This window comes from Capricornis sumatraensis, chromosome 11 (assembly GCF_032405125.1).
Source record: "Capricornis sumatraensis isolate serow.1 chromosome 11, serow.2, whole genome shotgun sequence".
Classification (NCBI taxonomy): Eukaryota; Metazoa; Chordata; class Mammalia; order Artiodactyla; family Bovidae; genus Capricornis; species Capricornis sumatraensis.
This window is the reverse complement of record NC_091079.1, coordinates 100,190,888-100,210,410: the sequence shown is the minus strand read 5'-3', so window position 1 is coordinate 100,210,410 and position 19,523 is coordinate 100,190,888. Positions and strand designations below refer to the sequence as shown.

The following is a 19,523-nucleotide window of genomic DNA, read 5'->3' as shown; positions in this document are numbered from 1 at the left end:
CAATAGAAAAACTTTGTGCTATACAAGAAAGTGAGTCAGCTCTATACACATAGATCCACTCCCGCCAAGCCTCCTTCCAACCTCCACTCAACAGCTAAAATTTACTCCTCTTAAAAAAGACAAAAATTAAATGTAAAGCTTGATTTCTGGCACACGCTGAGAACCCAGAGTAAGCCAGCAAACTCATCTTTCATACAGTGACGTCAGGCATTCTATGTGAGCTAGGGCCAGTTACAACATTTGTGAAAATACAGCCTTCGTTCCAAAGGGGGACTGCAAGGGGGGACTAAGGAGCGTCCCGTTGTTGACTGCAGGGTTAGGCTCGTTGCTGAAAGTACAGGGATATTTTTATTTTGCTGTGCTGTATTTCTTTTGAGAGGGAAGATTTTTCTTTAAAGATTTTCACCACAATCATCCCCATAGAAATCAAAGCTCAAAGGCAGAAAAGGAATGTTTATTTCATTCTAAAAGAGCCTCACTGTTATCAGGTACTTAGGAAATTTCATTTCATAACATGACAATTCATTAAAGGACTGATTTTCTGCCCTCCCTTCCTTCCTTCCTTTTACTTCTGCTCAACTCCGCTGAAATCTTGCTGTTTTGGCAAGGGACAACCTATGTTTATTTCTAATGGAACCGTCTCCTTAATTTCTTGAAACACTAATTTTTACCACCAGGGAAGTGCCTCACTGAGACCCTGCCTTTCGCCAAGGCACGCTAACATGAAGGTCTTCTGTTCCTCCCCACCCACAGTCACCTCCCTTCTGAATTTCCAACAGCACCTTGGTTTTCTTCCAAGGAGCAGCACGCCCTCCCCGCTGCACGGAGCCTTGGCTGCGCTATCTGTCAGCCACCCTCCCTTGGCGAAGCGGGGAGAACATGACTCAAAGCAGTCAGGCAGACTCTCCCAAGAATCTGAAACTTGTGTCCAGCCATGGAAGGATGGAAAACAGCTCTGACATTTCATTCCAAAAACATGCCCTCAAAGAAATGGTCACTAGTTCCTAGAAACTATATCCAGCGTGTTCCCGGATTCCTACACTTTCCAAAGCTTATTTAACTATTGGATGAACCACTTCACTATCTACCAGTAAATACACTTTTTGCTTAAGTTGGGCAGAGAAAGTTTACTTTATTTGCAACCAGAAATTTCTGAGTGATGGAAATGGAGCCATGTGGGCAGCAAGAGTATCTCGCCTTTCAAAACACAGTTCAGGGTGCTATCTCAAAGAAATGACTTCAGCAAAAGATACTGAAACAGCAGAAAATTATTTGGCTTACTTTTCCAAGTGATCTTCAAAAATCCCAAACAAACAAGAAAAGACCTTAGCTTTTATCTCATTTTTAAACTAAATGCATTTAGAGAACTCTTGTTCCATAAGTATTTATCATGGTATTTATCATAAATTTATCATGGGATATGCCAGAGGGTTCTTTTTTTTCCTTGCATAGAACCTATTCAGTGTCTGTCAGGCCCTTAGTAACCTTTAGACTGTGCATTCAGTTTTAAATAAAGGAGTAAAAATAAGGACCAGGTATGAAGTGGCAGAAATATTGTGTAGACACTCTTAAAGAGACAAGGCATGATCGAGACACACAGGCACACACCTTACAGCTCCTTATTAATAGAATTGATTTTGCAAAGTTGACTTTCGTTATTAAATTTGCATGACATTTCAGAAGCATACTAACATGAGCTATTTAACCATCTACCGCAAAATTAATATGCTCAGCCACTAGTGACCTGTAGCTTCATCAAGGTTGTGCCACATTTCTACCATGTAAACAGCTGGCAAAGCTGAGAAAAAGCCAACACGTGACCCTGCCTAAAAACTCAGCTGAACCCGTGAAGCACTAGTAAGGCAAATAAAATAAAAACGATCATCAGAACCAACATGGCTAGACTCCCAGACCCCCATGAGTAAGTTTTCCATACCTTGAGCCTGGACAATGGTGCAAAGATAAGTAATCACGAAAAATGCTGGAAACACCCAGTACTGCATCTTGCAGTGAAAAATCTTCATTTTATTTCTTGTTTTCCACATGGGATGTAACAGCAGTCCTAGAAACAGAGAGCACAGGGGTATTTTGAGAAGGCTGAAAATAACATATGTGTAGTCATCTGGGGCAGCAAACAAGCCAACATGTGCTGGTATTTTCAGGAAGTAACTCATTCCTTAGGGCACTGTATATTTCACTCTAAACATAAACTAATATAAGGAAGATATCTGACAAGATGCTGTAAAGGCAGAGAATGATTGGGAACACATGGTCATCGCCTGTTTCACTAACGCGGAGCGATCGGGATCCGGCGCGGGTGCTGGGGCAGCTAGCTGCGCACTGTGGCGGCCGCTGCGGCGGCGCCTGCTTCTGAGTCCTCCCCGCAGTGAATTCTTCGGTGGTCCTTCTACCCAGCGCTCACTGAAGAAGGAGATGCCTGGGGCCTCTTTAGCAGCCTCCCAGCAGAACTCCGCCCTGCGCAGGAGCCCACACAGGGTCCCTCTGGGAGGGTCCCATAAGTCACAGAGGCAGGTCTAGCGGGTGGTAAGGCCTTGGAGCACCGCGCCTTCGCGTGGAATGCAGCCCTCTGCTTGCTCTTCCAAAGTTCCTGTAAGACTGCCACCCGTCAAGTCCTTAGAGATGGAAGAGTCAGGGCTCTGTGAGGCAAGACCTGGGCAATGACGTGTCCGAGGGCCTCCGAGGTTCTGTCCGTCTGGGGTCTGCGAGCAAGCCTTCACAGTGCCCCCAGGCCTGAATTTTTGCAATCCTGTACTGTCTCTGCAACTCACTGGATTACCCAAGAGTCCCTTTAGCATCTGCTACTCAGACACTTTTTAGGGTCTAATGAGCCCTCAGGGAACCCTCCGCCCAAGCTAACTTGTCTTTCTTGTATCTGCGTGTTACTGCTTTTATATCATGTCAATTTTGTATAACTGTTTTCTTCTAGATCTATGTTAATAACCAAAATTGACTGAGAGTATTCATTTCTTAAAAGGTCTGGTGTCAAGGTCATTCTAGCTTCATTTCTAAAAATGTTAGAAAGTTTTCTATATTTTCATTGTTCTGCAATAGCTTCAGTACCATGAGAATTACATACTCTTTAAAAGCCAAAGAATAATTTGAGACAGAAAATCGTATGAGCCTATTCCCTTTTGGAGGCTATTTCCTACACAACTTGTGTCTTATTTATAAATCTACTTAGCTTATTTACTTCTTGGTTTTCTAGTCTGGATATTTTCCCATGAAGTTATCCTTCTAATTTTTTTTTAATTTTAAATGTATTTTTTAATTGAAGGATAATTGCTTTACAGAATTGTGTTGGTTTCTGCCAAACATCAACACGAATCAGCCTCAGATATACACATGTCCCCCCGCCTGAAACCTCCCTCCCACCCCCTCCCCACCCCGCCCCGATCTTTTCGTTTTGGCTTTCACATTCATTAGCACAGAGTCGTGTGATCTCTCAATCGGCGACATATTTTCTGGTTATAGCTCCATTTACTGTTGTTGCGAAGTCGTGTGATCTCTTTGTGATCCCTCGGACTGTACCCCACCAACTCCTCTGAATATGGGATTTCCCAGGCAAGAATACCAGAACGGGCTGCCAATTCCTTCTCGAGGGGATCTTCCAAACCCAGGGATCGAAGCGCGTTTCCTGCACTGCAAGCCGACCCTTTACCGCTGAGCCGCTTGGGAAGGCCCCACTCTCAGCATCAAGCTGACGCTCTCCTGCCTTTCTCTTTCTCTCCGAACCAGACAAGCTAAATATCTGTCCAGGTTATGGTCTTCTGAGGGTAGTTCTTTAATTGCAGTATTAGTTCTGTACTCTTCTCTGCTTTTCTGCTCTTGTTTTTTGTTGTTTTGTTGTCCTTTTTCTTTATTTAGTCCTTAATGCAATATTCTTTACTTGAGGCCATTAACTTTCCTCTGGATATTCTTGGGCAGCCACATACAAGCTTTAATTGCCTTTTTAACACAAGTTATTTCAGTGAACGTAGCAAAAGATAGCTCTGTGAACCTCCCAAACCATGTGATTTCAGATGCTTCATGCACTTACGCTTGATCTGGCTTTACTCTAGGGTAACACAGTTTATCCAAAGAAATAACTATATTCCTTCAGGTAATCAGTCATAAAAAGTCTTTCTTGGCAACTGCTTTTTATATCCAGTGACAGTCTAGCATGCACCTCTTTTGTGTTGCAACTAAAGGAAGAAACACATGCTTTAATACTCACATAAATAATCACGTTAAGGTCCTATAATAAAAAAATGAAAGAATATACTCGCTTATATTTAGAGGTACAAAAAATATCTCCCCCAACCCGCCTACCAGACTTCCAAAATGCTAATTACTAAAGAATATTTTAAATTAAGACATTCATATACAGGAAGCCCCTTCAAATTCCTAATGGAATGGGCAACATATTGAGTGGCTATTTTATATATAATATATATGGCTTTTGAGCCTGGATGAATTTATTATTAATTTGTTACAGATTAGTGAACCAACTATTTGTCAGAGCACAGAAGAAATGGGACAAATGGAGAATCCAAATTAAACACAGCGAGAAAGGCCCTGAGTCATTGAGACCTCTAATGCTGCCTAGGCAGGTAGAACAAGATTAGGTGGGTCATCCCAGGGGTCATGGGACTCCCCAGGCAGTGCTAGAGGTAAAGAGTCCCCCTGCAGTGTCGCAGACCCGGGCTCAGTCCCTGGGTGGGGAAGACCCCCTGGAGGAGGGCATGGCAACCCGCCCAGTGTTCTTGCCTGGAGAACCCCATGGACAGAGGAGCCTGGTGGGCTAGAGTCCTCGGAGTCACAGAGTCGGACACAACTGAAGTGACTTGGCACGCACGCACTCCAGAGGGCTGTGAGTGACGTTTCTGTAGACAAGGGCTGAATATGGGGGGTCTGAACAGGTATAGGAGCAGGCATCAGCTCCATCAGGGCCAAGACCACGCCCCCCAAAGGAAAGCTGCAGCAGTGGAATCACTCTCAACCCAAAACAGATGCTCTAAGGTTTGGCTCCCCAAATATGATACCCACAAGGCTCAATGAGAACGTGGCAAAGAGAGAGGTGAGCAAGCAGCTTGCCTTTCTGCCTGCCCTTTAAGAGCGAGGACTTTCTCAGGCATCCTGCAATACTATGCTAACACAGGACAGGAAGTCCTTTTCCAAGCTGCAGTCCAGAGCACTTCTCATCAGAGCGCTGCAGTCCAGTGCAGTCCAGGCATTGTGAAGCAATGCTTACCATGCCACATTAGAAGCTGGCCTGCATTTCACACAATGTAAATAAATAAACAAACAGACCGATGAACTGGTGCTACCCTTGACTTGGCAACTGTTTTCTGAAAACTACTTACTATTGCTGTTGTTCAGCCACTAAACACGGGCGACTCTCTGTGACCCCGTGGACGGCAGCACGCCAGACTTCCCTGTCCTTTACCATCCCCCAGAGTTTGCTGAAATTCACGTTCATTGAGTCAGTGACACCATCCAACCATCTCATCCTCTGCCATCCCCTTCTCCTCTTGCCCTCAATCTTCCCCAGCATCCGGGTCTTCTCCAATGAATCAGCTCATCAGGTGGCCAAAGTACTGGGGCTTCAGCTTCAGTTCCAGTCCTTCCTTGCATATTATTTATACAGAAAGAAAATTGTAGCCATAGCTTTTCTTTAAATTCTTTCTTTCTTATTGTTTATTTTAAGTGAGATTAAGTAAGACCATATTGGGAGAAGTGAAATTTTCATTTTCCCAAGGTTTTATGCCAAGTCTTTCATTTGGACAGTAAAATAGGGGTGAGAAAAAAATTCCAATTTCTGTTAAACTGCTATGAGATATTTTTAAAATGTCAAAGCCTAATTTGCTGAAACACTGCCTAAAACCTTGCATAAAACAAATAACCCTGCCTTAATTTTTTTTTTTTTTTGGCTTAAAAACATGTTAGAAATGGCCATTTAGCTGTATTACTACAGAAGGTATAAACCCAGTTTGGGGAAAGTTGATAATGTTTAGCACAAGTTTTCTCAAAACACTGTTACTGGATTATGCAATCAGTAACTTAAAACTATCCCCGTTAGGACTAACTGACCCGTCCTCTGCTTCATATGTTTGTCTTATCCAATCTTATTTATACAATTAAGTTTAAGAAGGAGCAGAGGCCTTATGCAAGCCAGTTTTATCAAAATCCCTTAAAATATTTATCCTAAAGTTTGTGTAAACTACTCACATACACACACATGCACACACACACAGACTTACACACACATACACACACACACACACACACACACACACGCACGCAAGGCTTGGACAGTGCTCTACTCAGTCAGCACTGACACACGAGAAAGCCATAAGCTTGCTGCCAGCCATCTGGGATACCAGGCCCTGCGAGGGGCTGTTGTCTGTAGCTTCAGAATTTTCATTCCAGCAGTCACTACCGAGAGTCCTACTAGCTTTCTGCTCGTGTTAGCCCCTCAGTCGTGTCCAGCTCTTTGAGACCCTGTGGATTGTAGCCCGCCAGGCTCTGCTGCCCGCCAGGCTCTGCTGCCCACGGCATTCTCCAGGCAAGAGCGCTGGAGTGGGCTGCCATTCCCTTCTCCAGAGGATCTTCCCGACCCAGGGATGGAACCCAGGTCTCCCGCATTGCAGGCGGATTCTTTACCCTCTGAGCCACCAAGCCACTCTACTCTAAGGGAGATGCAAAATTTCCTACTATATGATCCCTGTGTCAGCTCACTTATACTTTTATTGAAAAAGAAGACCACAAGCAAATTTAGAGAACTAAATGAAATAAGTGTGAAACGCAACAGAGGTAACACAGACTGGAACCATGAGTAGAAATCTGGGCGCGAGGAAGACGCATCCACCAGTAATTGGCTAGGGGCTGCCGACTAACCAGTTTAACCACTCCATGACTTGGTTTCTTTATCTGTAAAATGACCAAGCAAACATCTACCTTATAGGATTGTAATGATGTAAACAATGTACTTAGAAACACAGGTAGCTCTCCGAAAGTTCTAACTAGCAGCATGCTAGCAACAGGCTGAAAGAATGTAAGGCAAAGGCAGTTAAATCATCAGTGAATTTACTACTTGGGCAGATACTAAAGGACGAAGAGACTCATGAGCGACCCCATCTCATGAAGGCTGTGGGACGAACTTGGTATAAAAGTTTAGACAAAGACAGAAGATCCAGTTAAGGACACAGGCACCATTATCCACGTGGCTGAACTACTTTAAACTTTTCTAAGAACATTCCTATCCATTTTTTATCCTTGTCCAGATGACAGCTCTGTACAGGTTCAAAATCATCAACCATAAGAAGACTTGGAATTTTTGACTTAAGAATAATTCATAGACTTAGCAGTTCTGGTTGACAAGCCCATGCAAAGAACATTTGAAAGACATGGGAATGATTCAGCAGGAATTAAGCCTAGGAAAAATAAGAATCAGAAGCACGTAATAGATGTCTTCAAATATTTGAAGGGCTTTCACGTGGAAGATAAAACAAGATTTTTTTGTGCAGCTTCTGCAAATAGCACCAGAATCAACAGAGGGAGCCACGCAGGCATGGATTTGGACAGAAACGTGCTCCAACACTCGGGACACGTTTGGCCCTTTTACTAGCAGGTCTGAGAAAGAAGCTGGCTGCGTTACCCGTGAGAGATGTTGTAGAAGGGATTCCTGGGTTTGTGGCAGGGGAACTGAACAAAATGACCTTTATGTTCGAACTCTTTCCGGACTCTGTGGTTTAGTCACTAACCCGTGTCCAGCTCATTATGACCCCGTGGACTGCAGCCCGCCAGGCTCCTCTGTCCATGGGATTCTCCAGACAAGAATACTGGAGTGGGTTGCCGTTTCCTTTTCCGAGGGGTTTCCTGACCCAGGGGTCACACCCTCGTGTCCTGCATCGGCAGGTGGGTTCTTTACCACGGAGCCACCTGGGAAGCCCTTTCCTGGATCTACATTAGCACTGCAGTTTCCATTTTAACTTCTGGGAGACAGCAGACTCCAGGAGCAGCAGAGGACAGAGGCGCCTGGCCTGCTGCTGTTCGCAGGGTGGCAGAGTTGGCCATGACTTAGCAACGGAATAACAACGAGAGACCCATTTTATGGGAGAACTTTACAGCCAGTTGATCTGTGTCTACAGATTTGCAGATAAGAAAGCAAAGACTAAGAACAGGGCTGATGTCACAGCCCAGGGTGTTGGCGCTGCTTAGTTTTTGTTCTTCTCTCCAGTGAAAGTACCACTCGAAAGTACCTCCTCACATCTAGACTAACCAAAAGGCTTTTCAGGATTGGTTAAGAAGTCTACTTAGAAACAGACCCTGGAGGAAATCAGTGTTTATCACTCTTTTCTGTTAGCCTCACGACACAGGAGAAAACAGCTCTAAGTTAGAAATAAAGCCCTAGTTGTGTTACTGTTAGCTTGGTGACTTGTCTTTCTTCCTCTGAGCGAACTCCCCACTGTGCAGGCATTGTGATTAGAAATCAAGTGGAAAGCCACAGTCTCATTAGCATAAAGTGTCAAAGGGCAGAAGAGTTCAGGAATGCCAGAGACTAAACTCGAGAAAGGGCGCCTCGGGAGAGAGGGCGCCACGAGTAGGGTGGACCGACAACACACACCCGAAAAAACCCCCAGGTAGGGTGGACTGACAACACGCATCCAAAACAAACCCCCAGGTAGGGTGGACCGACAACACACACCCGAAAAAACCCCCAAGTAGGGTGGACTGACAACACGCATCCAAAAAAAACCCGCAAGTAGGGTGGACCGACAACACACACCCGAAAAAACCCCCAGGTAGGGTGGACTGACAACACGCATCCGAAAAAACCCGCAAGTAGGGTGGACCGACAACACACACCCGAAAAAACCCCCAGGTAGGGTGGACTGACAACACGCATCCAAAAAAACCCGCAAGTAGGGTGGACTGACAACACACACCCGAAAAAACCCCCAGGTAGGGTGGACTGACAACACGCATCTGAAAAACCCGCAAGTAGGGTGGACCGACAACACGCATCTGAAAAACCCCCAAGTAGGGTGGACCGACAACACGCATCTGAAAAACCCCACGCCCCTCGAGTTCCGGACAGTTCAGAATAAAGGGTCAACTGGGGCTGCACGGACAGCTCAGTCATTGGAAGAGACCCTGATGCTGGGAAAGACTGGGGGCAGGAGGAGAAGGGGACGACAGAGGATGAGATGGCGGGATGGCATCATCGACTCGATGGACATGGGTTTGGGTGGACTCTGGGAGTTGGTGATGGACAGGGAGGCCTGGCGAGCTGCAGTCCATGGGGTCGCAAAGAGAGACTGAACTGAACTGAAGCAGTTGGTAAAGAATCTGCCTGCAGTGCAGGAGACCCTGGTTCAATTCCTGGGTCTGGAAGATCCCCTGGAGAAGGGAAAGGCTCCCCACTCCAGCATTCTGGCCTGGAGAATTCCATGATAGTCCATGGGTTGCAAAGAGTCGGACACAACTGAGCGACTGTCACTTTCACTAGTCAAGAAAATTTAGCAATCATAAATAAATATACACAATATAATAATTCCACTCTGTCAACTATTAATTGATAATTATTGAACACTACATCCAATAACTACAGGATACGTCTTTAAAAATTTTTTTCTTACAAAGTAGGCATTGTGAAATGAGTAGGCCCTAAAATGAGAGCTCATAAACGTCAAAAGACTCAGAGTTTGCAGAGGATGTTTTCTGACAACAGAATTAAATTAGAAATTAATAATATAATATATCTTTACAAACTCAAAATGGAAACTAAGCAACATGTTTCTAATTAATCCATGGGTCAAATGAGAAATCACAATGGAAATTTTAAATTTTAAAAATAGTTGAAAGGGAATAAAAGTAAGAAGATTTTCCACATGAAAATCTGTGGGATGCAACCTAAGAATTAGAGATAAATATTTACATAAGAAAGAAGAAAGATTGAAAAATCAGTGATCTACTTTTTCACTTAAAGGAGACATAAAAAGAAGAGCAAATAAAACCCTAATTAAATTGAAGGATTAATAAAGATAAGCATAAAAACCAAAGATACCTGAAACAAATATTAGTGGAAATTAACAAGGCTAAAATTTGCTTATTTAAAATATTAATACAAGTGAGAAATATTTAGAAAGGGTGCTCAGTCTCCAACAGATTGCCTTTGCTTCTTATCCCATTGCGACTCTCCAGCTGACTTCGCGGCCACGGTATCTCTACTTTCTGAGTCTTGGGTACTGGAAGACATGTAGGTGGGCAGTTTAACCCATACTCCACAACGTTCAAAGTGCATTACAGCCCATCGATAGGTATTGATCGCATGATCAGTGACTGAGTGGGCAGGGCTGAGGCCCGCAGAGCCAGCGCACCGCATACCCTGCAGCCGAGGCCGAGGAGCGCCGGGAGCCAGGGGCCTTCTCTCCACCTCGTGTGCAAAACTGATCTCCAGGGGACACGGTGCCCTGCCTCCTTCCAGAAAGTCTACCCCAAGGGACCTCCTTCTAAATCCCAGAAAGACCTTATGTAGGATCAGAGCAGCCCAGTGAATGGCTCAGATGCAAACGGGTGGGTGGCTGGGTGGGTGTGTGTGGATGTGGGTGGGGTGGTATGGGGGTGGGGGTGTGGGGGCGGGGATGGGGGTGTGTGTGTGGGTGGGTGGGTGTGTGTGTGGGTGGGGGTGGGGGTGTGTGTGTGGGTGGGTGGGTGTGTGCGGGGGTGTGTGTGTGGGTGTGTGTGTGTGTGTGTGTGTGGGTGGGTGTGTGGGTGTGTGTGTGGGTGTGTGGGGGTGTGTGGGTGTGTGTGTGGGGGTGGGTGTGTGTGGGTGTGTGTGTGGGGGGTGGGTGGGTGTGGGGGTGTGTGGGGGTATGGGTGTGTGTGGGTGGGTGTGGGTTATGGGTATGTGTGTGGGTGTGGGTGTGTGTGTGGGTATCTGTGTGTGTGGGTGGGGGGTGGGGGTGGGGGTGTGTGGGGGGCTGTGTGGGGGAATGTGGGTGTGTGTGTGGGTGAGTGTGTGGGGGGGTGTGTGGTGTGTCTATGTGGGTGTGTGTGGGGGGGTGTGGGTGTGGGGGGATGTGGGTATGTGTGTGTGGTGTGTCTATGTGGGTGGGTGTGGGTGTGTGAGTGTGTGTGTGTGGGTGTGTGTGTAGGGGGTGTGTGTGTGGGGGGTATGAATGTGGATGTGGGGGTGTCTGTGTGGGTGTGTGTGGGTGTGTGTGTGCATGCGCTCAGTTGCGACAGATGTGTCCGATACTTTGCGACCCCACGGACCCCGCCAGGCTCCTCTGTCCGTGGGATTTTCCCAGTGAGAATCCTGGAGCGGGTTACCATTTCCTACTGAAGGGCCCTTCCTGGCCCAGGGAGCGACCCCTCGCCTCCTGTGTCCCTGTGCTGCAAGCAGTGAGCCAGCAGAGAAGCCCCAGTGCAAGGGACCTGACTGCAGGTCACCCTCAGAAATGTAGCTGCTTAGCCTCAACCTGGGCTGCTGCGAATCCTACGTGATGGAAGAGCCGTCCCCAAAGCACGGCAAACAGCAGCGACAGTTCCTTGATTCAGGAATGTTCCAGTACTTGGCTTTTGTTGTTGTTGTTTGTTAAGGACTGACAGAGCTTCGTGGTCAAAGAGATGCGAATCACTTTTACCTGAAGTCTGTATCTGCAAGCATCACAGAGGCTAGCTGCACACCCAGGACAGCATCTCACCCTTTAGGAAGGCTTCCCTGACCTTCCAAGTCTGGCCAGATGCTGCTCCTGGGTTTCTACAGCAGCAATCTTTATTTTCCATTCTAAACCTCAATAGAATGCGGCTTTTTAATATCAGTTCAGCATGTTCCCCTTCCCAAAAGCAGATAGAAAGCCATCCAGGAGTGAACCTTCACTGAATAGAAGACCGCCCCCCCCCGCCCCCTGCCCCGACCCCCTCCCCCCCCCCCCCCCCCCCGGCCCGGCCGAGTACTTCTAGCTACAGACACGGCTTGTGACATGGATGAGCTCAGCAAAGCCTAGCCTCTCTCTGGATCAGTTTTCATAACTCAGCTTACCTCTGTCTGTGTGTGTGTGGGGGGGGGGGGGGCGGGGAGAGGAGGAACCGAACACAGCTCCCTAAAATTAGAAGTCAGGGCCCCTTGCCTTGAGTTCCCACAAAGGCCCACTGGCAGAAAAATTCATCAAGAGCACTGATTTCAAAAAATGACCTTGAAGTATAAGCTGAAAATTAAATAAAAAATTCACCGTGAAGAAATGCAGAGTCCAGACTCTAAGCCCTGACTTTCAAAGTTGTCAGAATTTCCGGTAGCCTTCCTCGTCAGAATCCCCTCAAAAAACAGGGAACAGAGAGAGAAGAGGGAAAGCAGGAAGAAGGGGGGAAAGGTGACGAGAAGGAGAAAGAAGCAGGAGAGCAGAGAACCCAGCGCTGCCGCGCAGTCTGCACGGGGTCAGTGCAGGCCTGGAAGCGGCCCTGCAGGGGCTCGGCCCTCACCCTGCTTCCTGGAGCGGAAACCCGCGAAGCCGAGACGGCGCGGGGGCGGGCAGGGCCCGGAGGCCACGCCCCCTGCCCGCCCCCGCCGCCCCGGCTCCGCCCCCGCCCCCCAGCGGGCAGGGCCCACATCTCACGCAGACGTTTCTTTCATCCCGATTCTGCCACTTGCCGGCTCTGGGACCCCAGGCTGGTAGTTTATATCTCAGTGATCTTATCTTTAAAAGAAGGACAACATTTACGTCCACGAGGAATTGGGAGACTTGCATGTGTTTCTGAGAGAGAACAGGGCAGGGACCCAGGCAGGGACTCAAAATACACGCCAGTCTCCACCGCACACACACCCACGGCGCCAGGAGACCAGGATGAGGCCCGCTCTTCACAAGGTTCCCTCTACAGAGAAGCGTAGCAGAGCTCTGCACTGCGGGTTTTTCAGTTACAGGAGAGGAGACGCAAGGGGAGACCTCCCTGACAGCCTTCGCCCGCGGAGCAAAGCTGCTCAAGCGGCAGCTAATTCCTGGCCTGGCCCTCAGTTTCCCTCCTCTCCCCGCCCCCCGGCCCCCGCCCCTCCCCCGGCCCTTTACCATTTGCTGTCTACACATCTCATAATCCCGGATAATGTTAGCTCAGCGATGCTCAAACACCACCACCCCAGCCTGCAGCATACAGGAAGGCCCTCATCCCTGAAAGGAACCTTGGGCTACACTCCACAGGCTGGGCAAACAGCAGTCATTTGGTTTAGCTTGGATTAAAATGACAGCAAATATGTGGCTCATTGAGTCACGAACTGCAGACTCCCAGCTTAAAACAGGCAAAAGCTCTCTGTGTTTTACTAGGTGACTCGAGGAAGGATTTTAGAGTCAAAGGGCGTGTACCCCAAGGAGACTTTTCTTGCTGGGCTGAAGCTGGCTCCATGCCCTTCCAATCAGACCCATTTGCTCACTCCATCCTTTAAAGCCAGCCCTGGTGGACTCCCAAACCCAAGATTTGCGTGGAAGGAGGCCCCAAGAGCTCTCTGAAATCCACAGCTGGACCGTTAGCAGTAGGATCTACGCCAAAGGACTCCTCCCATCCATCCTAAGTTTGGGACCTGCCCAGAACTGCTCCAGGAATTCTGACGGGCTCCACGGAGTCCTTTCCAGGCAGGCACTGCGAGGCCCCACCAGGGAGGCTTCTGTCCTTTCAAAGGGACCCCCAGGAGGTCAGGGATCCAGTGGAGGTCCAGGTCTCACCTGGCTCAGGGCCCCCAGGCAGAGGGAGGGACACCCAGTGCTTAGGATAGAGCGTCCTGTGCATAATGGGTAAGCCTGGAAAACACCTCACGAGGTGAAAGACGCCAGTCACGAAGGCCCACACACACTGCATGCTTCCGCTTATATGAAACGTCAGCAGAAAGTCGATGAGCAGTTGCCAAGGGTGTGGGGGGGTGGGGCGGGTATGGCTTGGTTGGGGAAAAATGAGAATTATACTGCTGATAGGTACAGAATTTTTTTTGAGGGGGGAGTGATACAACGTTCTCAAATTGACTGTGGGGACAGTGGCACAACTCCATGAATACACAAAAACCACTGAATTGCACATGCGTGGTATATGAATTATAACTTGATACAGTTGCTTTTTTAAAACATGCTTCCCTGAAGTCTGTCTTACAGTAACCACACCCTTGGGACCAGGTTCAAAGGAAATCCTTGCAAGTTGCTCTCATGAAACAACCCAAAGTGCAAGTGTTATCCATGCATTCACTGACTCACTCACTCAGACCACATTTCCCAGTGATAGCTGCGGGCAGAGCAGACCACCTTGTCAGAAACGCAACATCACTCCCCTCCCTGCATCCAGCTTCGCCTCTGTGCTAGATGCTGGGGCCTCCTTACCACACCGGACAGCCAGGAAGGGCCGCTAACCCTCTGTAGCTGAGGAGCTCTGGAGCCTTTAGGGGGAGAGTTTCAGGAAAACTCTTTCCCAATTCTGCTCCCCACAGGGCCACCAAACATCCGCATATTTTTAGGGTTTTGCCCTCCCCCACCCCCTTCTGCTGCTGCAGGCAGCTGACACTCCAAAATTTCCAGAAGGGAATACAAAACTCGCAGAGGAAAAGAGGCTCTGAGTGCGGCTGCACACGGCGTTCCGGGGTCAGCGGAGGCTTGGGGTCCAGGTCCCCGAGAGCGGCACGACAGCCCCACGTGGACACCCGCCCTGGGGACAGCAGAGCGGGCTACTCCGGGTCCCCGAGCTCCGCGCCACAGGGCGCGTCCCGAACAGGACGCAAGCCCCCAGCTCCTAGACGAGAGTGCCCGTGGCTGCAATTATGGCAGGCAGCGCTCAGACCCTTGTTAGGACCGAGGCCGCCCCAGGGCACAACGCCGCCCCTCCCGCGGGGCGCTAACCCTGTCTTGCCTCTGCTGTGTGCTTAGTCGCTCAGTCGACCCTGTGCGACCCCGTGGACTGTAGCCCGCCAGCTCCTCTGTCCATGGGATCTCCAGGCAGGAATACTGGAGTGGGTAGCCGTTCCCTCCGCCAGGGCATCTTCCCGACTCAGGGATCGAACCCAGCTCTCCCGCATTTCGGGCAGATTCTTTACCAGCTGAGCCACCAGGGAAGCCCAAGAATACTGGGGCGGGGAGCCTATCCCTTCTCCAGGGCATCTTCCCCACCCAGGAATGGAACCAGGGTCTCCCGCAACGCAGGCGGGTTCTTTAGCTGCCGTTGCGCGTGGCCCGCCAAATCCCAGCTGGCGCGGAGGTTCGCCTCCCCCCAGCCGCGCGCACTAGAGGGCCTGAGGCAGCGAGCAGCTCCGAGGGGTGAAAGGGGGCGAGCGGTTGGGAAGCCCGGGAGGAGAAGGCCCTCCAGCGCCGCAGACTGGCGGTGCACCTTAAAGCCGCGCCCTCCTGGGTCCAGACACTGAAGCCAAACGCGCGAAGCAGCCGCGTTTCCGGGCGCACAGACGTGGACGAGCCGCTTGCTGCTGCCAACAGCCTGCGGCGCTGCGGGCTTGCTCCTCTTCCCGGCTAGCACCTGGTGCCCAGCGCTAATCACCCGCGGGTGTCTGGGTGAGTTTTGCAGCCCGTGATCTCCATCGACGGTTCTCCCAACTGACCCTTGAGTGCTGAGTGCTTAGCCGTCAGTCGTGTCCGACTCTTTGCGACCCCATGGACTGTAGCCCCGCCAGGCTCCTCCGTCCATGGGGTTTCCCCGGCAAGAATACTGGAGTGGGTTGCCATTCCCTTTTCCAGGGGATCTTCCCGACCCAGGGATCGAGACCGTGTCTCCTGCATTGCAGGCGGATTTTCTACCCGCTGAGCCATCAGCGTGCTTTCTGTTTGTAACACACAGTCCTCTAAAGCAATCCCTAAGCCCCTTTCTCACCATAACGGCAGCCTTTGGGAGGCCCTTTCTGCTTGGAAATGCTGGCATCTACCGTCTGGAAGCCAAACCCCCTCCTTCCCGCAGATCGCTCGCCGCCCGCCAGCCCCGGGGCGGAGGCTCGGGAGAGCAGCACCGGCGTGTGCCGCCCAGCGCTCAGACCTCGCTGCCGGGCGAGCGTGCGGGACGCGGCGGGCGCGCCTCCGGGCCCTCGGCGCCGCGGGCAGCGCGGGCGCGCGAAGAGCAGGTTCCTGGAGGCGCCCCGCGTCCGCAGGGGGCTCGCCGCCTGCGCTTTCCCTCCCTCAGGAACAGACTCTCAAGGCCGACTAGAGAGGGAAGCAGAGGTTGGCACTGACCTGCGCCCGCGAGACTCCAGCCCAGGCCGCGTGGCTCTCGGTGCCCGGGGCCCGTCCCAGTTCCGCCGCGAGTCCGCTCTCCCGCGCGCTGCCCGCCCGGCGCCCCTTTAATTGGCCTGCCCCCGCTCCACCCCCGCCTGCCCGCCGCGAGCCGCCTCCTCTCCGGCGCTCCCTCCTGCGGGGCGCCCGGGATCAGATAAGAGCGGAGGGAGGCGCGCTGGCGGCCGCTTATGAAGCGGGAGGCGGCGGCGGGGGCGGGGGGAGGCAGGCTGGGCCCCGGGCAGCGCCCCCAGTCCCCGACGACTCCCCCCTCCTCCCGCCGCCCCGGACACGCCCGGGGGCCGCCCAGCGCCGCGGCCGCGAGCCTGGGGCCAGGGAAGAGCCGCTCGGGCCGTCCCCGCGCACCGAGGCCGACGGGCGGCCTCGCCAGGTCAGTGTCCGTGTGCAGGTGCCGCGTGCCGGCCTCCGCAGCCCCTAGGAGCCCCTCCGGGCGCCCGGGGGACCTTCGGCTGGGACTGCTCGGCCGCCCGGTGCTCAGACTCCAGGCTTCTCCTGCCAGGGGCGCGGGTTCCAGCCCCGGCCCGGGAACTGAGACCGCGCGCGCTCTGCGGCACGGCCCCCCAAAACAAAAGAGGGGACCCCGTCTCCCTCTCCCAGAAGTAGGGCAGCGACGCTCGGGCGGGAGCCGGCGCACCGCCCGGGAGCGCTCCCAGGCGCTTCGGTGCGTTAGAAGGGACGGGCGTCGGCGGGGCCCCCGGGCGCAGGCCCCCTGACCCAGATCCCGAGTGAGGAAGTCGGGGCCGAGTCCCCCGAACCCCGCGGCGGTTCTGGTCCGGGCCGCCCCGAGGCCCTGCCCGGCCGTGAAGCACTGGAGGCGCCGGGTCTCCGCCCCACCCCCCCCCCCCCGGGCCGTGGCGGGGTCCCCGGGAAAGGCGCCAGCATCACCCACTCTAACCGAACCAGGAGCCGCCCGCCCTCCCGCGGCTGGTGCGCGCACACGTCGGGAGTTACACACCGGGAATCCATCAAGACGCCCCTTCGGTGAGAAAAGCACGTTCTCGCCTCGGAAAACTGGAAAGGCAGGTGACGGCGAAGGCAGCCAGGAGGCGGCGCTGCGAAATGCCCGGAGCCCGCCCCGAGACAGGGAAGGGGCTGCGACCGCGCACCTCACTTCCAGGAGGGCCTGCGGCTTTCCCAGCCTTCCCCCGCCCCGCGCCGCGCGCCCCGCGCCTCTGCCGCATCCGCCCCCCTCGGCGCCCCCCGCCCCCCGACTCTGCCGTATCCGCAACCCCTCGGCGCCCCCCGCCCCCCGAGTCGGCTGCATCCGCCCCCCTCGGCGCCCCCCGCCGCCCGACTCTCCCGCATCCGCCCCCCTCGGCGCCCCCCGCCCCCCGACTCTGCCGTATCCGCGCCCCCTCGGCGCCCCCCGCCCCCCGACTCTCCCGCATCCGCACCCCCTCGGCGCCCCCCGCCCCCCTCGGCGCCCCCCGCCCCCCGACTCTGCCGCATCCGCGCCCCCGCACCCCCTCGGCGCCCCCCGCCCCCCGACTCTGCCGCATCCGCCCCCCTCGGCGCTCCCCGCCGCCCCCGCCGGCCCTGCGGTTGGAGCGCAAAGGGGCCCCAGCCCGCACGGCCGCCCCGCGTCTGTCGGTCCTTCTGCAAACCCATCGGGGCCCGGCCGACGGACCGCTTGGCTCCCTGGCTAAACCCGGTTCGCAGCGCACGTTTTTATTGAAACGGGGTCTGGTCTGAACCCTGGGTCCCGTCCGCTCCGCGGCGGGGGTGCGGGCGCCACCTGCTGCCTACGCCGGGGGTCGCGACAGAGCGGGGCTGGAAAGACAGACGGACGAACGCGCGGGACCCGGAAGTGCTGCAACCCCGCACTTACTCCACCCGAGTCAGAACTTCGTCTCTCCCCGCCCTGCCCCGAGCAGTGCCTGCAGCTTCCATACTCCGCCCCCGTTTTTCACTAACAACGTCTGCTCTGGGTCCTTCATTCTTACCAAGATACAGGTTGTCGGTGTGAGTTTCCCTGCGGTGTTGGCATAAAGTCTGAGACAAAGGGGGAGGAAAAGTGCTTCTGATGGAATTACAGATGATTTCGAAATTATAGGAGATGAGGAATTCTCTGATGATTTAAAAGGCAAAATATATGTGCAAAAATCCACGCAGACGAGCAGAATAGTTTCATAAAAATATGATAAGGTACTTTGTTTTGCAATGATGTATCAGGCTATTTTTAAAAATTCGAACTCGTCTTTCTTTCATCTTTTAACCTTTTGATTTGCATTTATTTCACCTTCAATGTAACTACATAAACTTCAGTTACTCTTGAATCAGAATGGCTGATTTTAATCAGCTGTCCACTTAATTGCAGTCGTGTGTGAATTTCCAGCCCTTTCAAAAGAGCGTTTATTCAGCATTTATCTTGAGGTCTTTTCTCAGAACCTGGAAGAATACTGAAAACTCAATCAGAGAAATATCCCAGAAGACCCCACTAGTGGTCTCCTCTCTCAATCTAAAGAAGACAAAAATGCCTCTGAAAGAATACGTGAATAGCTGAGACCTTTTTAAAGACATCCGAAAATTCCACCTTCCACAGTCATTGACTCTAAACTCTTAGAATCTCATCCTGGGCTGGTGTCGCGACTGTGACTTTCCCTGAAAGGACTCCACGCGCATCCTGTTACCCCTTTCTCCGCTGCCCCCTGAAACCCTCCCTGCAGGAAGACTCTGAACTCACCTAAACTGAAGAGACTCTTCCCCTTGCTTGTTTCACTTTGGTGAAGCTATTTTGCCTCTCTGAGCCTAACTCCTCGTGTATGAGAAGGAGCCACTAATTACCTCTCAGGCAGTGGTCATGCAGATTAGATGACAGACGCGTTTATGGACCCAGTTCCCTAAATGACAAGTGGCGACTGTCTCACTCAAACTCGCCCTGTCTCCCTTCTGTCCAGGGCACTCGGGGCTCCTCTCATCAGCAGCCCCCATGGGTGAGTCCTACGGTGTTTCTCAATAGAGGCACTTTGACATTTTGGATGGGTCAGCATGACTGCCCCAGAGGCAGAACATTTATTACTCCTGACTCCAGCACCAGATTCCAGGAGCATCCTCCCATCGCCAAGTCGTGGTGAAGACCAAAACGACCGCCTCGCATCTCCTCCTACACTCGCAAGCCATTCACTGCCGGCAGTTCGACTCAACCCCCTGTAGTGCTCACCTGTGATTTTTTTCCCCCAGCCCATGCGTTCCCCCTTATTTTGGTTACAGAAGGATCCTACTCAGCCAGTAGCAAGTACAAGCTGATAATATCGATAACAC

General features: G+C 52.0%; 1 protein-coding gene across 7 annotated transcripts in view; it reads right to left on the bottom strand.

The window, feature by feature from the left end:
- COL14A1 (collagen type XIV alpha 1 chain) overlaps positions 1-17,299 on the bottom strand; it is a 231,080-nt gene extending 213,781 nt beyond the window's left edge. For 6 of the 7 annotated variants that reach the window (XM_068983358.1, XM_068983361.1, XM_068983364.1 and 3 more), the window contains exons 1-2: positions 16,203-16,292; positions 1,937-2,062 (exon numbers count right to left, since the gene is read on the bottom strand). In XM_068983358.1, coding sequence (XP_068839459.1) covers positions 1,937-2,045 — 109 coding nt within the window. In that variant the 5' untranslated portion in view covers positions 2,046-2,062; positions 16,203-16,292. Of the gene's footprint in view, positions 1-1,936; positions 2,063-16,202; positions 16,293-17,217 lie in introns of those variants that run through there. The other variant, XM_068983360.1, reaches the window with a different exon arrangement.
- Between the last annotated feature and the right edge of the window lie 2,224 nt (positions 17,300-19,523).